At 38.5% G+C, this 21,418-nt stretch overlaps 1 protein-coding gene across 3 annotated transcripts in view; it reads right to left on the bottom strand.

Moving 5' to 3' along the window:
- The window catches only part of LOC103137613 (stromal membrane-associated protein 1-like), a 79,271-nt gene that overhangs the window by 31,558 nt on the left and 26,295 nt on the right, over positions 1 to 21,418 (bottom strand). For all 3 annotated transcript variants that reach the window (XM_007551419.2, XM_007551420.2, XM_016671209.1), the window contains exons 5-6: positions 17,847 to 17,909; positions 14,762 to 14,839 (exon numbers count right to left, since the gene is read on the bottom strand). In XM_007551419.2, coding sequence (XP_007551481.1) covers positions 14,762 to 14,839; positions 17,847 to 17,909 — 141 coding nt within the window. The remainder of the gene's footprint in view (positions 1 to 14,761; positions 14,840 to 17,846; positions 17,910 to 21,418) is intronic.

Raw genomic sequence — 21,418 nt, 5'->3', positions numbered from 1 at the left:
TTCCACAATAATTCTCAAGAAACTGGAGGGACTGATTGATGTAATTTGGCAGTAAAGAGATAAAAACTGCATTGATGTGACTGACAAAAAATTATTTAAGCACATTTAATATTTAGTCTAGAATCTAGAGGGCCACATAAAAAGCTACGGCAGGCCGGATTTGGCCCACGGGCCTTCTATTTGACACACGTGCTCTAGAATATCATGTCATAAAGATTATTTCATCGTCCATCTCATAACAGAAAACAAGGTCACATGCTTAGCGATTGGTATGAGATAATTAATTTTGCATTGGTTTTTCTAGCAACATGGTTCTGTGCATTATGAAACTTTGCTGCTCCTTCAGAAAAAGCCAAACACTTTAAATGTTTTTACTGTAGTGTCATAAACTGAGGCTGAAATTGAGCCCAGGGGTATTTGCAGTGTCTCAGAGTCTGACACTGAGCTGAATTTGCTGGGACATTTACTCCTTCGAGGATTGGCAGCTGTCCTAAACGTTTCCCACTTGTCATTAATGCAGAATGATGAACTTTAAATTGTTTGGAAATAGGCTTTTAACACTTCCCATATTGATCGCCAGGCACAGTTGCTTCTCCAGGGCCATTGCTGATGTCGTTCCGCCTCAGTATTGTGTTTGCAGACACATCAATGCTCCTGGTTTACAGAGGCGGTCACGGTGACAATGATTAGTTAATCAAATGCATTCGAGTAGATTGATTAGAAGCACCTGGCTGATATTCTCCCTCCTATTGAAAGAGCAGCTTGTTTCTCCTCTCTGTGAGAGGAAAATCTGTGGGTAAGAAAGAGTGAGGAGTAAACACAATCAGCAGAAGATAAAAGTGCATAAATGTAGAGGGGCGGACAGTAAATACAGCGACCAAGATTGGAAAAGATGGCGGAGGAAAAAATGACAGGAGGCGAGAACGGGCAGCTGACCAAAAGCAGGAGATGGAAGTGAAGAGAAGTGAGCTGAAATGGCATTACCAATGCACACAGCTGTCTATATCCAGAGAGGTGTGTGTGTGTGTGTGTGTGTGTGTGTGTGTGTGTGTGTGTGTTACACCCCAGTGAGCTGCACTGCTGCTGTTCTCCATCACTCAACAAGATCTGTCACTCAGTTGGTGACACACACAGACACATCTGCACAATCTAAAAGCTTTTGTCACACAGGGAGATTTTACACGTTAGCAATTCTTCGTCTCTTTTCCATCCATGTGACTCTCATCATGCCGTCAGTGAACTGCAACCATGCCGGCATACACAGGTAAAGAAGATATTCATGCATGTCAGCGCTGCGTTTCACACAGTGGCTCATAATGTACTGGATAATACACTGAAAAAGATAAATAAATGGGAATGTCTGGTAATTAATTGAATACTTTGTAGAGTTGTCCCAATGCTAGTGGTCCAAACTCTATACTATTTCTTGAGGCTTCTTTCTAGTTAAGAGCAGATGACATTTTAATCTCTTTGATTAAGGTGAAACCAATAAGTAGGGGATAATCTAGCTCCATTAATAAAATATACCGTAAAAATTCAACTGTCAGGACCAAACAGGAGGAGGGAAGGAAGATGCAATTCATTCAAAATGCTGCTGCTATGACTAGCAAACACTTACAAACCTGACATGTGGAGAAATTATTGGCTTTCTTAAACCAGCAAAGATTATTTCATCACATCTTAGCAATTTACCTTAGCCATGTCTCTTATCAGCCGAAATGGGTCACCGAAGACACATTTTTACAAGCCAGCTTTGCGGTTCCGTAACTCTATGATGTTTTTGCGCAATCTGAAAAATTCCAACAGTTTCTGAAAGAGGAGACGTTGCGCTTTCCAATATCCGGTTATTACGGTAATTACACTCCCGCCGCTGCAGGGAGCATGTTTTACTTCAATTTAATCTGATGGAACACTTTTAATAGACTGCATGTTGTAAATAACTGCTCCGGTTATGGAGAAATGGGCCAAAATATGTACTCACAGGCCATTTAAAGAACTTCATACAATTAAAATAAGCAAAAATATCCAGGCGGAGATTTGAAACTTAGGGTTAAAAACAAAATTATTCATAGATAATGAGATTTTGGTCTGCTCATTTCTGTGTATGAGCCGTTTTAGGGACTCTTGTCACTTCAAATCGATATAAGATGTTGCTGATCAAGTCAACATTTGCACTCGTACATGAAAATGGCTGCAAACTGGTGCTCAGTTATACAACCGTACATCTTTGAAAAGCAGAAGTGGAGTCTCCTGCACAACCTAAAAGAATGCAGCAAGTGGTTTCTGGATGGTAAAATCAACAAAAAAAAAACAGTCGTCTTTTCCAGCAGCCATTGTACAGTGCGCACAGCGGTAAAATCAGCTGACCAAACATGCTAGAGTTCCGCTTGGGTTGCTAGGCAACGGGGCTTGGCTTGGCTGGGGTTGCTAGGTGACGGTGCAGCGGCTGTTTAATGTGATTTAACAAGAGGGGGGAATTTGAAATGGCTCACTTTCTACCAAAATATTAACAGGTTATGTTTGATATTTTCTTCATCTTTGTTCCTTAATTTTCCTGATAAAACACCTTAAATTCCTTCACAAATAAAACCTGCATTTCCTTCAAAGGCAGCAAACGTAGTCCAGTAATTCTTGCCAACACAAACTGGTACCTAAACACACACAGAGGCTCGAAAAGCAAGCATCCACAGGGACACAAACACCCCAAACACACACAGTTGGGTGGCGGTGGAAGGTCACGCTGCGGTCTGACGCCTGAAGCGTGACGGCGGTGTTCAGGGAAAGAGTAGCTAATCAAATAAAACCCCGTCAACAAACACAAAAACTCACACACTCTCCAATTTAAAGCAGGTGTATTTAGAGGTGAATCTTATTTGTCACTAAGCAGCAGAGCATTCTGAGCGTTACGAATCTTGTTTAGGCTGCGGTTGCGAGAGTGACAGCCCGCCTCGGGTTCAGGATTAGCTGGTTAGATTTAATGCCCACCTGTGTTGGAGCAGAAAATCCAAGAATATTTTCAAATTCAAGGGACACACACAGCTGGATTTTTCTTCTTTTTCCTCCTCCTACTCTTCCAGTCGCACACTTCCCCCCGAGTTTTTAACAGAAGAAATCAAAGCTGTATGAACATTTGTGCATCCGTGACGTGTTCTGGGCAACTCTGCGATCAAACTCGCAGTGTAAGCTGATTTGAGCCGTGAAGGAGGCGGATTGATGCTCACATTGTTGCCACAAAGCTCAAAATAACCATTTTTTTGGATAAAGTAATTGGGTTTATGGTTCTTTATGAATGCTTTTCTGGTTTCACTGAGCGAGTGACTTTAACAGCCATCATAAATACAAATCTCGAGCGTCTATTCAGAAAGAAAGAAGTTGGCAGGACATCAAGAGACGATTCAGTCTCTGGAGGAGTTTAATGGGCGGAAAAAATGTAAAATCAGCAGAAAACTTTATTTTATTTAGTTTTGTAAACAAAGGCTCAGAAGGACAAAAAATGCTCACAGACTGTTCTATTCAATTAGCAATTACCAAGATTGGACCTTATTAGCTTGTTTACTTTTTAGCTTGAAGTAACGTTTGCTCACTGTAGGCGGACCAACAGAGTTCAAACCACTGAGTAAAACACAGACTGGTTATGAGTAGAAAAGTGGAATAAAAACAGCCACAGCATGACTCAGTCACAGAAAACTAGCTGTTATTTTTAGCTACATGCTTAAACACAATTGAAAAGGGGAACCTGAAGGAGTTAAATAGTTCAGTTAGATTTATGTGTCTGGAATTATGCTGAAAATGCAGCACCAAAAAAGAGCGGTGCTCAACCTCAGCAGAAGTGATGCGCTCTGTGCAGGTGTTTGTGCATATCTGAATTAATTTGGGTCAGTGCGTGCATTCATCCTCACCTCCATCTTTGGTGTATGTGTGTTTCCTGGCTAAACTGCAAACCGGACTCTTTCCTCCACTAGAGCAAATCCGCCTTATGCACCAGCTTCTTCATTGCTGCACTATTGATCCCTTGACTGCACATCCGTGATGCATGAAGAGTGTGAGTGTGTGTGTGCGTGTGTGTGTGTGGGAGAAGGTGTGAGACTCTGTTAGCTACACAGCGCTGCTTCTTTGGCTGTCCTTCACACCCTCCGCTCAAACTAACTCCAATCGACCATGGATATTTTTCTAGCCTCAGTAATTCCTCGTCCTCCTGCTGCTTTATGTTTGTGTTCTTCAGTCACACCCAATCTCATGAGTCTCAACGTACAGAGCAGGGTTGTAGTAGGTTTAGGTCAGTTTAATTTAATTTAGACTTTTTATTTGTCAATTTCGGTTAGTTTTAGGGTATATTTGTTAGTTTTAATTAATTTTTAGTTAAATATTATTACATTTTAGTTTAGTTTTTATTAAATACAGCTCAGGAGTAAAAATAAGCAGCAACTGCATTTTTCTAAAGCTTTGTAGTAGTAGATTTAGTTTTTATTTTTATTTTTTGGTTAATTTTTAGGTGCAGAACTCAAAAAGACCAAAATATTGAACTGTGACTATATACATGCAATCGATTGGGTAATGGATACTCAACAGAAGATACCATTTTTCAAAAAATGTATTTAACTATTGAGAACAACCAACTGACTCTCTCAGCTGACACAAACTGCTTGTGAGGGGAAACAGGGCGAGAGAAGTGAGAGAGAACCAAGGGCTGAAAGATATGACTGAAAAATGTATCACAATAACTTAGTTTCTCTTATATAAGTGTACGATGATATTTGCACAAGAAACTAGACCAAAACAGCCTGGTAAGATTTTGTGTTTTTGCAGTCTTCAGCTTCCATTAGGAACCACCACGAGTGACACCATCGTCCATGCAGGAGAGCAGCCGCTTGTTGTTTTTGATTATTTATTCATGGGTTGGTAGACAAAGACAACATGCAGCAGCCGTCTTACTGGGTGACAGTAATTCAGTGTTTGCCACAGACACACAGAGAGTTAGGAGAAGGGAAGCGGAGGGAGACAGCGGTGGGGACAAATGAAGGAGATATGGAGATCAATGAAGGTGAGGAGAGAATGAAAACAACTGGAGAGATAATAAGAGTCTCCCCCTGAAAATCAAGGAGTGTTTTTGTAAAAATACAAGGGGGGAATACTCAGTGTCTCAGTAGAGATTTCCCATCATTGTCAAGGTTATTTCACTCGATTAAATAACTCTGAAACCAAGTCTAAACAAATCTGACTTAAATAAAGCGGCTGACTTCCTGGTTCTCTAGAAAACCATAGGCTGATTTTTCTAAAGCAGGGGTGTCCAAAGTCGGTCCTCGAGGGCCGGCATCCTGCATGTTTTAGTTCTCTCCCTGGTTTTACACACCTGCATTAAATGATGGCTTATTAAAAGGCCTAAGCAGAACATTGACTTGCTGAGGAGATTGTTACCATCACTAGGGAGAGAACTAAAACATGCAGGATGCCGGCCCTCGAGGACCGACTCTGGACACCCCTGTTCTAAAGCATCCCAACTGGTTAGAAAAAGTTGTAAATGGGTGCTCTGGTGCAGGTTTTGGTCTAAAACAGAGTTGTCATTTAGCAGTTTTTCTGCGTTATTTTTCCATTTGCTGTGAAGCTGCACTAACTTATTAATACACAGAAAAAATGCCAGTGTTGAATTAACACCCAAAAGTGTTTATATGTGTCCAAGTCAGCAGGTGTTAAAGTAACACTTTTGAAAGTGTTAAAAGATTGACACCCATTTTTCTTGTTAAATTAACATTGGTCTATAATACTGAAATGGGTTAAGAAAAGATAAACTTTCCATTTCTGTTCATTGTTTTGAATATTTTCCACTGGATTTGATTGATATTGGCACCTTGTGGGTTAATTATTTACTTTTTTAACACAACATTATGTTTTGTGATCAACACTACACTGGTGTTACTTTTAATATATTTTAACACTAACACCATTGTAATGTCAATGTGACACTCTGTATTGTTGAATTTAACACCAGCTTGGACACATATAGACACTTTTGGGTGTCAATTCAGCACTGGCATTTTTACTGTGTACCTATATCTCCAGGTTTCATTTTGTGTCTTTTATACTGTGATTCAGGGGGTGCGAAATAATGCGATGCCATTAAAAGATTAATTTATTGTAGAGCTCTTGACATATTTTTAGATCTGAGGCCGTTTCTACATCCTCGTTACCATCAAACTGTTTCTACAGGCTAGCGTCTGGGCTGGCGGATCCCTGAGCAGCTCCTAATCTTTTCTTCTTTTTTTTTATGTTCTGTGCAGCGATGGGAACCTTAATAGCAACAAAGGGGCCACTTCAACATTAGGTGGGTGATCAGAAAGTGCTGACTGGTGTACAGATCCGACGTTGGGCTTTTAGCTATAATTATAACAACTCCAAACAAGCAAGGAGGGTTAACAGCTTATTGGTTGAGTACACCCAATACTTTGCCATTAATGTACCTTTTTGTTCATTGAGGGCTAAATAAAAGCAGGTTTTAACATTAAAAAAGGACATAAGAGGAGAATATTGGTAATTTTTATCACAGTTTCCCACATATAATCTCATCCAGTGTGAAAAATATAGACCTCTGGAAGTCCAATCCCTCCTTGTAATTAAAAATAAGATCACCTGAAAGCCAAGCGCAGGAGAATAAATCGTACGTTTCTTTTGTACTCAGTCTTTTTGAAGCCTTGAGTGCAAACACATCCTCCAAGATGCCAGCTTCCAATCAGTGCTGCAGTTTAATTATTGGCTGGAGGCACTGGATTGGAAGTAAGGAGAAAGACACAAAGGTGAGCTCTGGCAGTCCCAATCTAGCTGGATAAAAATAGTTCACAAAAAAGCAGAGAGAAGAAAGACAACCACTTGATATTCTACTTTCAGAGCCTACTTGTATAAAATCGTACTGTGTGGATTTTCTTACTGTAGGATTGAATGAAGAGTGTATTTCATATCTGCTGCAAGTCTAATAAAAGAAGACTGAGTTGAAAAGTATGCATATTTATACAAGTATCTATAGACATTTATCCATCTACACGCTATTCAATATGAAGGAGTTCAGTTGAAAAGATGCTTGAGTGACTGGTGGAGGTCAACAATCAAGACGCTATGCTACTGAGTAAAGGAGAAAAACACCACATGAATTACTAAAAGGAGAAAATGAACTCATTTCAGCTTCAGCAAAGGAAATCTGAACCAGAAGGTTTTTGCTTCTGACTGCGAGTCAATGGAGGTTAGTCTTACTGAATGGTAATACTTTACTGTGGGTGTGGGAACGAAACCTGTTTGAACTGGCACTTTAGTCACAATATTGCAATTAAAATACTTTGTTAAAGACAAAAAATTGTCTCTTTTTAACAAGTTGCAGCAGATGAAAAGTTGTAGTTGTATTTGGGTGTTTTCACACGAGAATCCAGTAGATTTGGTTTGATTTGGGGAAAAAATCTCAACATTTGTTACATTTTCAGATAAAACCCTTTGGAAAACCTGCTCCCTAACTCACCTGTGGTGGCGCTGCACCAAGAACCACTGAAGGAAACGACACAAAAACCTCTGAAGAAGACACTGAGCGCAACTTCCTTCTTTGTGAAATGTAAAACAAAGATGAAGTGGGGTCAGATTTTAACGGTTGTGGCATTTCTTTTTTTTTCCCTTTGGCAAACGATCCCCAGATATTTCTGCCACTGGCGTTAGACTGTTGAGTTTGTATTGGTTGTATTTACCCAGATTGCCCTGCGCTATCATCTGTTTCCTGCTTTTGGAGCGGTCTCCAGTCTGCTTGGCATTCACATATAAATTCAAACTGCACCAGAGTTCACGTCAACTGAACTGAGACAGATTTCTAGGCAGAGTTTGCCTTTTTTTTAAAAAATTGATTTAAAAACCACAACGATAGTTGTAGAGTCAAATCTTAATGCTTGGTGTTGTCATAAAAGTCCAAAGATGTCTACATGTGTTTGAATCAGGATGAATATTGATGCCATGCCTAAACTCAGCCAAGAAATGAACAAACCGAATTATGTGCTGACTGATCTGAAGCTTGTAGAGATAATACAGGACAGAAAGATGCTGCACAAGCTGCTCGGTGTAGCAGATAACATCACACACGCTCTTCAACGGGGCTGGGCAGTCCTGGTCCTCAGGGTCCAATATTGTGTCGATTTTAGTTGTCTCCCTGCTTGAGCACATCTGATTTAAATGAAAGGCTCATTGGCATGCTGCTGCAGAACTCAGTGCAGAGCAGCTAATTCAACCATCTAAATCAGGGGTCTGGAGCAGAAATGCATTAAAAACATGAAGGCGGCAAGATCTTGAACACATTTCCCCCAACTACGCAACACAAACTTCAATTAAAGTTTTCATCAGCTGCAGTAAAAACAAGTACACAAGTTTGTGCAAACAAAGGCTTCATGTTGCTAATAAGCAAAATTCACCATTTGCACACTTTTATACTTACACTTGGGTTTCTACTGCTTTTAAAAACACCCAGCCATTTTTTGCCAATAAGTTAATCTTTTTTGGTGTCTGTAAAATGAGCCATTTCAAAAACCTCCCAATTATTGAGTCGCGATCGACGGGCACTGTGCCGTTACCTAGCAACCACAGAGGAATTGCACCCGTCACCTAGCAACCCAATCTGAGCTCCAGCATGTTCAGTCAGCTGGTTTTACTGCTGGATGCACTGCACAACAGTGGCGCAAAAAGTGGGTATGCAGCGCATGCAACGCATAGGGACGCAGCACCAGAGGGGGCGCCAAAACCCCGTCTGGAGGGTGCCGATTATGTTTTCCCATACACTTCAGCGCGCCTTACGCTCCTTCACCTCACGCACATAATGAGGTAAATCTAGCGCGAGTTTCACACTTAGCGTATCCTCGCCTCGGGGGGGAGGCGAGCGTATGTTTTCTACGCTGACGTTCCTTCCTTCGGGGGTGGGGGAGGATTTATGTTTTCGCATCCACCTGAATAATGTGCAGTTGCGCCACTGCTGCACAATGGCTGCTGGAAAAGAGAAGTGTTTTGTTGCTAACTTATCAACCAGAAAGCATGTGCTGCATTCTTGTTGGTTGTGCTTCTGCTTTTCAAAGATGCAAATTTGTATAATTATTGAATTTAAAGTGACTCTGAAGGGAGTTCAAATTAGGCAGAACTGACCAGACTAAAATCTCATTGCGTGAGGATAATTTTGGGCAAAAAATGTTCTGTACTGCCTATAGGCCTATCCCAAACTGTTTAAGGAAGCATAATAGGTCACATTTCATTTTTACCTTTGGTTTTCGATTAACTAGAACAATCATATTTTTCATATTTAGCATAGCAGCACTGAACCAGTAACAAATTGTTATATTCTGTAACACTGAACTCCATAAAATCCTCTGTTGAGAAAAATCCATTTGTTATAATAAAAATATGATATAAATACACAACCCGCATTATCAATCATTACTACTATGTGACCAACTCTGTTACATAATGAATGTCTTACTTCATTTTCCTTGATCTCTTTGCTCACCTTCAGCTGTACAACCTTAACGAGTGACGACAGATGAGCTCCCCTGCAAGATTAAGGTAAATATGACACTACTGCCACAACAGCAAAATAAGGAGTGTCATTCAAAGGGCCTGAACTGACTTAAGGAAAAAGCACAATCTTCTTAAACAGGACATGCTTAACTATATTTCTAAAAATGTCATGATTTCTTTAACCCTCATCAAAACATCCCAGATCCTTACGTCAGTAAGGTAGTGCATGAGATGAGCTCAAAGTGTGACGCTATAGTTAGCTTCCTGAAGGATAACAACAGATAAATGGCCGGGTCACTAAAGTGAAGATCCCGGTGGAAAGTTTCTCAGGCTGAGTTGCAGAACTTTTGTTGTTGACACTATTACCACAGGCATGCAGATTTAGATCTGCGGCTGTACTGAATGCGATATGGCTGTGATGAGGCAGTGAGTAGCGCTGCGCCCCATGCTGACCAACTGCATTTTAATATCTAAAATAAAATTATTTATGTTGGACTGGCTGAAAGAAAATATTTTTGCCAATGCAACTCAAGTCTATTTCTTTTATCATGCTTAGTGCACACAACACAGAGAACGTTTTTGATATCCATGTGTTTTCTATTATGTAAATAACTATTCGGCTCGTTCATAGTTTTATTGTGGCCAGTCACATTTACACTTACACTTTGCACATTAGGAGGAACAAAAGCAATGAGCTTTTGCAATGAGACTAATCTTTTTGTTTCAGGTTGTTTATAGTAAGGTGTTGTGTTATTGCAAAGGCAATTTGAAGTTAGGTGGTCTATGAGTGTTAAATGTGGTAAGCGGTCCTGGAAAAGTTTGAGAAATACTGTTTAATCAATAACATCACATTTCAAAAATTAGATGTTTGGAGGAAGTTAAGGAATGAACTGCTCATGGTTCGCCCCTCTTGAATGTGAAAACTGTCTTTTTGTGGGTACTTCATCTCATGAACACGTTCTGATGCAAGATCACATTGTGTCTTCATAGTACAGCAGGTCTCTGCTTCAGGGGCAGGAAGAGCAGAAATCTCACACTCCAAGAAGAAAAAACGAGGGGGAAAGAGAAAAGCATGGCTGTCAGCATGTTCCCCGCTGCACCAAAGATTAAACAGCTTTCAGCACGGCAGCATGCACTTGGACTAACAAGTCTCTCCTTCTCTGTCTCTCCTCTGCACTGACACACACAATCCAACACACACGGGGAATGTCCTCAAATGTCTCCTTGACACGGGGGCTTTTCAGCGGAGGGAGAACAGCTGATAAGGAGGAGAGGGATGAAGGGCAGGCGAACAACAACGCATGTCGCTGCCGGCACACCAAGAACCGTTTGTCCTCTTACCGTCTTTGTGCTTCAGATTTTGTCACACTTGAACGTTTCAGATCGTGAAACTAACATTAATATCAAACAAAGACAACCTGAAAAATACACAAAGCAGAGATTATCTGTGCTAGCTGACCTGGCCTTACATGGAATCAAATCATGAAGTAGCTGTGGTTAGCTAAAGGGGAAATGTTATGCACATTTTGATGTTTCTATTTGGTTCTCAGATTCTTCTAAGAGCATAAAACAAAAGCCAAATTTTCATAAACAAAAATAAAAATAATAAAACTAATAATAAAACAAAAATAATTTTCAGAAACCTGCAAAATGTAGTGTCACAAATCAGAAGGCACTCCCTCTCACCTAGCAACCCAAATGAATCCCAGCCTGTTACGTAGCAACCCAAGCAGAATTCCAGCACATTTGGTCAGCTGGTTGTACAATGGCTGCTGGAAAACTCAATTATTTTGTTGTTGACTTACCACCCAGAAACCTCTTGCTGCACTCTTGTTGGTTGTGGAGGAGGCTCTATTAATGCTTTTCAAAGATGTATGGTTGCATAAATGCACATTTGCTTACAGTCATTGTCAGGTGCAAGTGTAAACGCTGAGTTAAGGGGCGTGGCTCACAGCAGTGGCTTATTTGGATTTATAATGACAAGAGGCCCCAAAACAACTCAAAATAGGTATAACTGATCAGACAGAAATCTCATTAACTAAGAATGATTTTGTGCAAAGAAATGTAATGAACATATTTTATATAGCCCATAGAGCTATCCTAACCTGTTCAAGAAAGCAAAATAAGTCAGCTTTAAATATTTTGTTTAATTTCACAAATTGTGTTACTGAAAAAACACAATTCTCTAATCACTGTGTTTCCATTAAGTAAGAAATCCAATTAAAATCAAACGTAAACAAGTTTGCCAACATGAGAAATTAAAAAACATGCAGCGCCATGATCCTCCAAATACTTCCTGTTGTCGTCTTCTTTGTGGTTTGCGCCAGTAGGAATGTCCGGTTGTCTAACATATGACTCGTGTGATGTGAAGAAAGTGTTTCCATTGTAGTTTTACGTAATAAACCAAAAAACCACCTGATCCTAGCACCAAAACTTTTAAGCAAAAAAAATAGTTTTTTTGAAATTGCCATTTTTTTCATTGGGTGAATTTACTTTCTAAGAATACTTATACAGTAAATGGAAAAACAGCTATAAATAAACAAGAAACAAAGATTGATCTGTGTGAAGAGTGGAAATAAATGACAGAAATATCAGGTTTTTATGACAGTTGGCACGGTTGCATATAGCCCATATTCTAGCTCCCTACAAAATAAAAAGAAACACACACACACGGAAAGTCATACTGCTGGGAGCAAAACTAAACCCTCTTCGCTTCACAGGTCATGGAAATGCTCTGAATTTACCAGCCATGACCCAAAAATACCTATTTTCACTGCCCCGATCGCACTCTGATTATACATGCACACACAATCCCTTTACATAGCAGCTGTAGCCAGTACTAACGAGCAGTCAATTAAAAGAAAACAGAGAGGAGCTTAGATTTAATTTTGATGTCACTTCTTTCCATCCAGCGACATTGATGGTTGACTTTCGCTTACCTTTACACCCGTTTTCTGTCAAAACATTGGCGCGTCTTTTGCCAGTGCTGGTCTGAAGCAAGAAACAAGCTAAACGTAGCTAGAAATAAATACCAGCAGCAATGTCGGTACTTGTGAAGCTAACAGGACAAAAACAACATTTACCGCGACAGAGGCCTGTTTGAAGCAAACCGAGGTCAATGCGTTGGGATTTTTATGCCACTGTGCTTGACTGATGCAAAAAAGCATCTGTGAGCAACATGAATGTTGATGAGGACTTCCCCATGAGGAATCAGGTTGGCCTTCCTCTTGTCACACATCAATTCATAATGCATCACAGACAGCAGCTCTTTTCGCTTCATTCTAGTTTACTGCTGCAGTATGTATGAAGCTAAATCTCTGCCAACTGAGAGCGTACTCCTCTTTGTGTCGCTCGGAGGCCAGATTACATAATTAGCACTAAGTTCAGGAAGGTTATGGTAAAAAATCCTGACATGGTTTTGTGTTAAAAATGTTGACAGAGCTAAATTAAGATACTCATGCTAATATGTTATGCGCAAAACCCACACACCGACTCTCTGACAGATCATCAGTAGAGAAGTTGCATAAATTAGCTAATCACCTACTGCTAGTGTTCAGACGACCACCTATTAATAATTACGAATTATAAATAAAGCCTGAAAACCTGAAACTGTAACAGACTGATTGTTATGTGTTGTGGTTTTTATGTCCTGTTCTGTTCTTTGATTCTTTCTTTGTTGATGCTCCTGATAAGACTTAAATGCAATTTCTGCTCTGCCGGCTAGTGGAGCTAGCCGGCAGAGCTAGCTCCACTAGCTCTGCCGGCTAGTGGTCGGTTGTCAGTCCGTTGCCATGGGAACCTAGGTGTGTGGTGTTATTTTCTCCTTGTTGTGGCACGCTGCATCTGCTGTAACTTCAATAAATGACAAAAACTGGACTAATTGCCTTGTTTCTTCGTAGAGCATCAAAATATTCATAACAGTTATATAAGATATTAAAAAAAACACTAATGTCTCCTACAGTGACAATTTTGTAAAATTAAATTAGCTGTCCAGTATAAAAGAGAAATTCATTTAATCCTTTCATGTATCTTGACAGAAACCAAACTGTATAGACTTATATCTAGAGAGAACACAGGTATTGATTTTCTCAGCTTAAAATAAGTCACATCGTATAGAAATCTGATAAGAAATTAACTTTTTTGTGACAGAATCCTGTTCATTCGACTTTGGAATAGTTTTGTTTTGTGCATCTCTAGCTATAGCGGCTAATAGGTGCTATCCTACCCAGTAATGCGGATGGTCCAGAGCTCTTGTGGACCATCCTGCCACTCTTTTTAGAAAAAAGTAGCTTTTCTCTTCAGCGCTTTCATACAACTCATAGCCCTTACTACTTTTTGAATGGCCCAAAACGCTACTTTTACACCTCCAGGCCTGCAGGTGGCGCTAAATAAAGAGTATGGGACATAAAGCCTCCATGTGAGATTAGCGGTAATCAGTGCTTTTCAGTGCTTTTCTAATTACTGCCACAAAACTTTAATATATGCTAACATGCTTCTCATTTATTGTTGATGTCTTTCCACTTTGTCATTGTTAAAACACATTTATATGACCCAGACTTGCTTTTCTATTGGTGGTCACACTTACTGATTATTAATCAAGTGAGTCTGATTAACATCTAATGGATGCTATGGATGCTACATTCCCTCTTAGCTAGGCTAACTAGACATAGTGGACATTGGTTGGAACGTTGATTTATCAGCAGGCGAGACCGTCAGTTAGTGTTTATTTCTACACAGTGGCTGTTCAGATTGGGGAATTTGTAAAATTGCGATGTTTATATTTGCCTCTTCACATAATAGCCATTGTGTTTGTGAGTCAGTGGTGTCACTGCAGGAAACAAACAAATCATCTTTTTTCCTGTAATGTTGACAGAGGGAGCACAGCCACAACCTGTTATTTTTCTCTTACAGACTTATGAAGGTTTAATATCCGAGTTTAATATCTTTCATATTTGTGATTTGATGGAAAATGTTACTAGAAATTACGTGACATCATTCAGCTGAGTTATATGCCCTAAAGCTAAAATGGAGCTACCACCATGCAGCAAATAACCACAAAAAAGTATGTTTTAAGCATTTAAATCAGAATTTTAACTAAAACTGACAATGTTTAGCTTGGTGTTTCCAACTTCATCTTTGTTTTTGGTAATGCCTGGTTAAACCGACACACTTTCAGATTATAGCAACTGAATTTTTGTCCCAGTTGTTCAGTTTTATTGCTGAAACTTTATGTTATTTGTACCTTAGAGTTGCTGTGTCTTTCCAGTTTGTCAGCATCCTTTTCTTTCTTCTTCTCCTCTTTCTTCTTGTCATGCTCCTTCTGCAGTCGAGAAAGAAAATATTACTCCCTAGAAAATTAGAAAAGAAGTCAAAAGTCAAGATGGGAAAACGTAACTTGAGATTTAAGATCCCAAATCTAGAAAAAAAAAAGAAATGTAGTTTGGAAATATTAAAATTTTATGTTTTCTACCTTGAATTTTCAATTTTATTGCAGGAAGTATAACCCTTAGTACTTTGAATGGCCCAAAATGCTACTTTTACACCTCCAGGCCTGCAGGTGGCACTAAACAAGGAGTACAGGACGTAAAAGTCAAGCCAATGTTTCAGCATTTTTACAAAAAGGTAAGATTTTCAGTCTGGAATCCATTTTGTTTCCCCTAAAAACAAAACGTGTGGAAATGGGACACAAAAGGTTGCAAACTTTCCTGTTTTAGAAAAAAAGAAAAAAAAAAACATTCCTGTGTGTGCAGAGCCTGAGAGGCGGTGAATAAAAATGCATGCCGCACTTCTCAGATTATTAGTTGATGTTTTTTATATGGTTATTCTTAGGCTGTAATATTAAATTCACTCTGAAATTACACTCTATGTTTATATATCACACAAATTTCAATTAAAGTTTGTGGTCGTTTGTTTATCTGGATTCCCATTAGCCGTTGCCGTGGCAACAGCTACTTCTAACTTTGGTCCAAATCATAAAAGCACTTTTACTCCAGTCATTGTTAAAACAATTACACACACTTAATATAACATTAGTAACGTAACATATTAATTAATTTTAAAATGTCCAATTATAACACTTTAGATAATAAAATCAAAAGGATTAGCTACATTAAAATATATATATAAAAAAGGGAGTTTAATGTTTTCATTCCTCTAAAAATAACACTTTTGTCCAGCATTGCTGTTACATTATGGAGAGTAAAACAACCTTTTAAGGCAAGCGTTGTATTCATATTTTAAAAGTGATTATACAAGAAGACATTGAATAGCATAGTTATAACATGACAAAATGTAAAAAAGAAAAAAAAAAGTTTGAGATATTAACACTGTACAAAATGGGCTTAAGAGTTCAGATTATTCATTTAATTACACTTCAACAAGCCACATAAGATAATAAAATAACAAACACCCTATTTGGTGTAAAAATAGCACCATCAATTCGACTCCGATCATAATTAACATGCAATGTTTGACAGGAAAGCAAAATGAAGGCAGTTTTCTTCCTCTCCAGCCCATCTAATTAAAACGCCGCATAGGCTGAAGCTACAGCATCACAAAGGTTTGCTGTACGTCACATCTAGAAGTAGACATGTATCCCTAATGTGATATTAGTGCACTCAGTGTGCAGATTTAACACGCAGACATCATTCAGCACTTTTTCAGGTTAATGCTTCTGTGTGCTGCGTTATGTGCAAATGAGGCTACAGGGTTTAGGTAATGGTTGCCAGAAAGGCTGCAGTTTAGCGAGCGTAGCCTATAATCTTGCCATTATGGCAACAATAACTCTCGGATGCCTCTGCTCTCCACTTGCTGCTTAGTTATTAGTATTTATTTATGTGGAGAGGCTGATATTTCTGCTGGGATCCTGATGAACAGAGGTATGTACGGATCAATATTTAAGAGGATGGGAATCAAACCAGACAAGGGAATCTGTTTTGACTGCAGCAGCTGCTGCAATTTTTCATCTTGGAGGAGTAAAAGGATGAAAAATAGAATTTAAACCAGAAAATAAGGAAAAAAGCTCACAATGAGAAAATCTCTGATGACTTTATTGCTTAAATTTTTTAACTCTTGACTATTTTTCTCAGATATAAACAAGAAGCAGGAAAAATTATAGCAATTAAGCAGCTAATGTGCTATAAAAAAGCATTTGCTCCTCTGAAAGATTTATTCTGCTTTTAAATTTTTCATATTTAATTTCATTTTAATTTGATCTTTGTTTCACTAAGATCAAAGATCTGATTAACAAAAGAGAAATGTTAAAATAAAAAAATCTGACACAAAAATAAAAAAATATATACTTACATTATAACCTTAAATTATGCTTTTTGTACCTAAACCTTAAAAGCAATTTATATAAATCCAATGTGATGAAATTTAAAGTGTATTTGCCTCTTTGCAGAATTTTTCTGCTTTTTTTTGTCTTAATTTAATGCTTCAGATTAAACAAATATTGGATTTTATTTTTACCTTTATTTACACAGGTTGTCTAATTGAAATGCAAGATTTAATTTACAAGAGAGATCTGCTTTGATAAAAATGAAACAAACAAAAATAAATCATAAATATATCCAACTATTACAGATAATCCTAATTAATACAAAATTCAGTTTTTAAATTATGCTTTTTGAATCTAAACCATCCTGGCCTTGTTTAAAAAACATCATTTGAATTGAATTGAAATGATTTCTACAAATCTGGAAGAAATTTTCCACCAAAAAAAGCAAATTATCATTTAAAAACGTAATTTTGTGTTGACTGATTAACTGACTGGCGTCGTCACGGTTTTGTAAACATCTATTAGAGAGTTTGAACATATTATCTCCAAACCTCCCTGCCCCGCTCCAGGTCTCTGACTCCATTAGCTGGGAGCTAATGATGCTAGCATTACCCAATTTGTTTGTGCAGCATTAGGAGGCCATTATGCTCCAATCTGATCGCTTCTAATAAAACAGAAAACTGCAGCGGCGTTCACTCCTTCACAAATGATGTTGACTAACACCTGAACGCTGCCATTTTCAATCAGTTTCTGTCTATTTAGCCAGCAGAACCCAGGAAAACTGACCATGTAAATATGACTAAATAAAAGTATCAGCAGACTTCAAAAAGTAAGAATGGAATCAGGAATTTGTGAAACGAACTATCAGCACAACTGATGTATAAAACAGCTTATGGTCTAAACACAATTCATATAAAACTTATGAAACAATATTTTAGTAGTCAGGTTAAGAGGGACAAGAGCTGAACATTAACCCTCCTCTTAGTCTAAAGCTGCAACACAGCAAGCTGAGATAGACTTTTTTGCAGGATAAAGAAGAAACCCAAACCTCTGATCTGGTCTTGTCAGCCTGGGAGGACGGCGAGGTTGTAGGAGCAGCCGCTTCAGCTTTCTGCCGAAAGACAGAGAATCGGCTGTTAGACATGAAGACGAGAAAAAGAAAAAAAAAGACAGAACGTTTAGACGAGCATGGCAAAGGGCATTGTGAGAAGAGAAAAGTTGAGCAGAGAGAGCAGAGAGTTAATTAGGAGTAAAGGAGGATTTGCTTCTTGTACACAGCAGTGAGTCTTGAGTCCTAAAAGTTACGGAGGCTTTATTAGCCGCTGCTGACCTCTGGGAAAGACTGAGCATGGCTGGACCTTTGTTCTGGTTGTTTCACCAAGCAGCGGATTTCTGAAGTCATAACAGAGTTTTAAAGCAGAAAAAGGTTTTTTTAGATCAACGATTCTCAAACTTTTTTCATTTACCCGATTTAACAAACACTTTTAGACCAGAAATATTCCCCTGCAATAACACAGCATCTTAACATACAACCTGAAATGAGGTGTTAAAATGCAGTTAGTCAGCGTGGGGCGCAGCGCTGTTCACCTCTCAACCCTAACCCTCAACACCTAAAGTAAATTATTTTATTTTATGTTAAAAATGCAGTTAGTCAGCGTGGGGCGCAGCGCTGTTCACCTCTCAACCCTAACCCTCAACACCTAAAGTAAATTATTTTATTTTATGTTAAAAATGCAGTTAGTCAGCGTGGGGTGCAGCTCTGTTCATCTCGTCAACATCATATCGCATTCAGCACGGCCACAGAGATCTGCATGTCTGCAGCATGCTATGCATCATTATAATGTTCAAAAACATGTTTTGCAACTCGCTCTCAGAAACTAGTATTTTCAGGTTTTCTTTTTAGTGACCCCGTCTTGAGCCATTTACCCATTGTTATTTTTAAACACAATCGTTTGGTAAGTCAACTGTAGTGTTGCACTTTGAGCTCACGTCACAGCAAATAAGCATACGTTTACATGCAGTACCTCGCGGGCCACTAGGGGGTGCACACGGACCACAGTTTGCAAGGACACAGACGCAAATCGCACCCACGTTTTGGTCCTGCACAAAAATCAAGGATGATCTGGAAAAGTCGATTTTGGGTCAACTTGCCATGTTGTTATTGCACGGAGCCGTTCCTGAGGCACTGAAGATGAGTGACAAATACTTATTAAATATCTTCAGCAATACAGCCAAAAAAATTGGTCACTTGAAAGTGGCTTCAACCTGATCCACTGATGCTATAGGACTGATTGGGTCTGATGGAGGAAACCCACAAAATGGAAACATTCACACCGAGACTGGAATCTGAACTTCACTAAAAAAAAAAAATAAATAAAAAAGATGGTGGAAACAGATTAGATGTCCTGAGAAAAATCAATGAAGTAGGTCTCTTAGTCTTTGAAATTATTCATGCTGCTTCAAAAATTGGAAATTAAATCTGAAAGTTGCTTCATACCTGTAACTGTCTGTCTTTGTTAGAAATTAAGTATTGCCTCATGTTGACAATTGTTCTGTGTTTGATAAAAATGGAAAGCGATCAATAAAAACTCAGGTTGAGAAAGAGAAGAAAGAAGGAAAAGCAACCAGACGGCACGAGTTCCTCAAAACAAACACAGGAAAACCTCAAGGGTTTGTCCAAACAAAAATACAGAACATCTGGCGAGTTTAACAATTTATCCACCTATACTTGGTTTACTAATTTATAAGGGAGAATATTGTTAGAAATAAGTAATAATTAGTGTTTTAAGCAGTTCATAATCATTTAGACAGAAATAAATGCTATTCTCCTATAACCATATTGCATTTCAAGATGTTTTTACCTTACACGTTAATTTAGTTTTTTGTTTTTTTCTTATTTTTAGATGTCATGATGGTTTTAAAACGGTCTGAACTATTCCTGTGATCTGATAATGTCTATCTTATTGTTTCTGTATTGGATTTATACCCAGATGCAGAGTTGTGTCATTGCAACCAACAGGAAATTTTATCTGCAGTAGCCACAGTTCAACCCCAAGGGGGCAGCAGTGAGACTGTTTAGGCCAAATATTGCAAAATTAAACTAGTTTTTGACAGAAATGTAAAAATTTGAAAAGTAACATGAAGATAGTAACAACCCTAAGGTCCAAATTATACATTTTATCTTAAAAAATGTTAACTTGGGGTTTAGCTACTCTTTAAAGTGAAAGCATGTTGTAAACAAACGTACAGAAATCAGAACAAGGAGAACCGAGATCAGAAGGAATAAAAAAGAAAAGAAAAAAAAGATATTTGAACCTTAATAATGCTGATCAGAGCAGCCCACACTCAGGCTTACATTGACATTATGGTGCAAAACGTCGTCCTTCTGGTCCAATGTCAGGCAGCAAAGCTCACAATGTGGCTCTGCACATACAGAGGCAGATGAATAAAGGATAAGGAGGAATAACTAAAGACTTTAGGGAGAGACGGAAAGAACAAAGTAAGGAAAGGTTCATTTTCATTTCTCCATTTGCATGCACGGCACTTTCATGTTCAGGACACTCTGGAGACTTCAAACCAAGTAAGTGAAAAGCGCTGCTAATGCTTTCAGCCGCCTCGTGCCCACAAAATCCGTCATAAAAGCAGGTGAGCAACAAGAAATGAAAGCCCTACCATCATTACTGCCATTCTCAATCTGTCGCCGCGACCCGCACCGATCCACTCCCATCAGCCGCTTCGGCGCAGAACTTCCTGCAGCTCTTCTGCTGACAGTTAACAGATTTAACTTCTGATGCAACCGTGCCCTTGTCTGCATCTTGCTCCTATTTATGTTTTACCGTCTGGGTGTTTGCTCCATTTCTCGATGCATCGCGGATTCCCGGGAGATTTTCGCCTCGTCTAGCTTAAGCTTCTTCTCAACTGTGCGTTTCAAAAATGTGCAGAGAGTTTTAAGGTCAAAAGGATGGAAAAACAGAACAGAGCCGTGTAAAAAGCAGAGAATTTCATAGTGATTTCAAGGTGAGCGGTGATTTTGATACAAATACAAGAGAATTTTTATCAAGACAAAACTGGAAGATATTTTTCTGCTCTTCAAATAATCAGTTTAATCATTTTTACAAAAAACCTGGGCAAAATTAATACACCATTTTGTTTGTATTGCGAGCAATGATAATCTTACTAATACTGTTTGCCTTGACCTTTAACCCCAGATGAAAACAAGACAAATACTTAATAAAATTAATTTGGAAAAACTAAAACTACAGTTAAAAGTAGATCAAATTCGAAATGGTTTGTGTCCAGGATGTGTGCGGTCCGTTAAATTTCCAATTCATGCAACGTTTCGTTCTTTCGTCTGAAACAAATTAACACAAAAAGTGAAGATTCAATCAGATATTAGACAGTAAAGCAACGAAACAAACCAGTGCAACCTCCCCAAGACTTCAATCTTCGCTTTTATTAGAAATGTTTTCCCGTTTCAGTGTTAAATGTTCTTAAGGAACTAAAAAATTTTTATCTTTAAGATGGTACACTCACATTAAAAAGCCATTTGTACCATTTTTTAAAAAGCCAGTTGAAAACAGTCTCAAAATAGCAATATATATATATACATATATATATATA

Source organism: Poecilia formosa, unplaced genomic scaffold, assembly GCF_000485575.1.
Source record: "Poecilia formosa unplaced genomic scaffold, Poecilia_formosa-5.1.2 Scaffold42, whole genome shotgun sequence".
NCBI classification, from domain to species: Eukaryota; Metazoa; Chordata; class Actinopteri; order Cyprinodontiformes; family Poeciliidae; genus Poecilia; species Poecilia formosa.
Note: the sequence above shows the minus strand (reverse complement) of the source record. Positions and strands in the feature narration are given on the sequence as shown.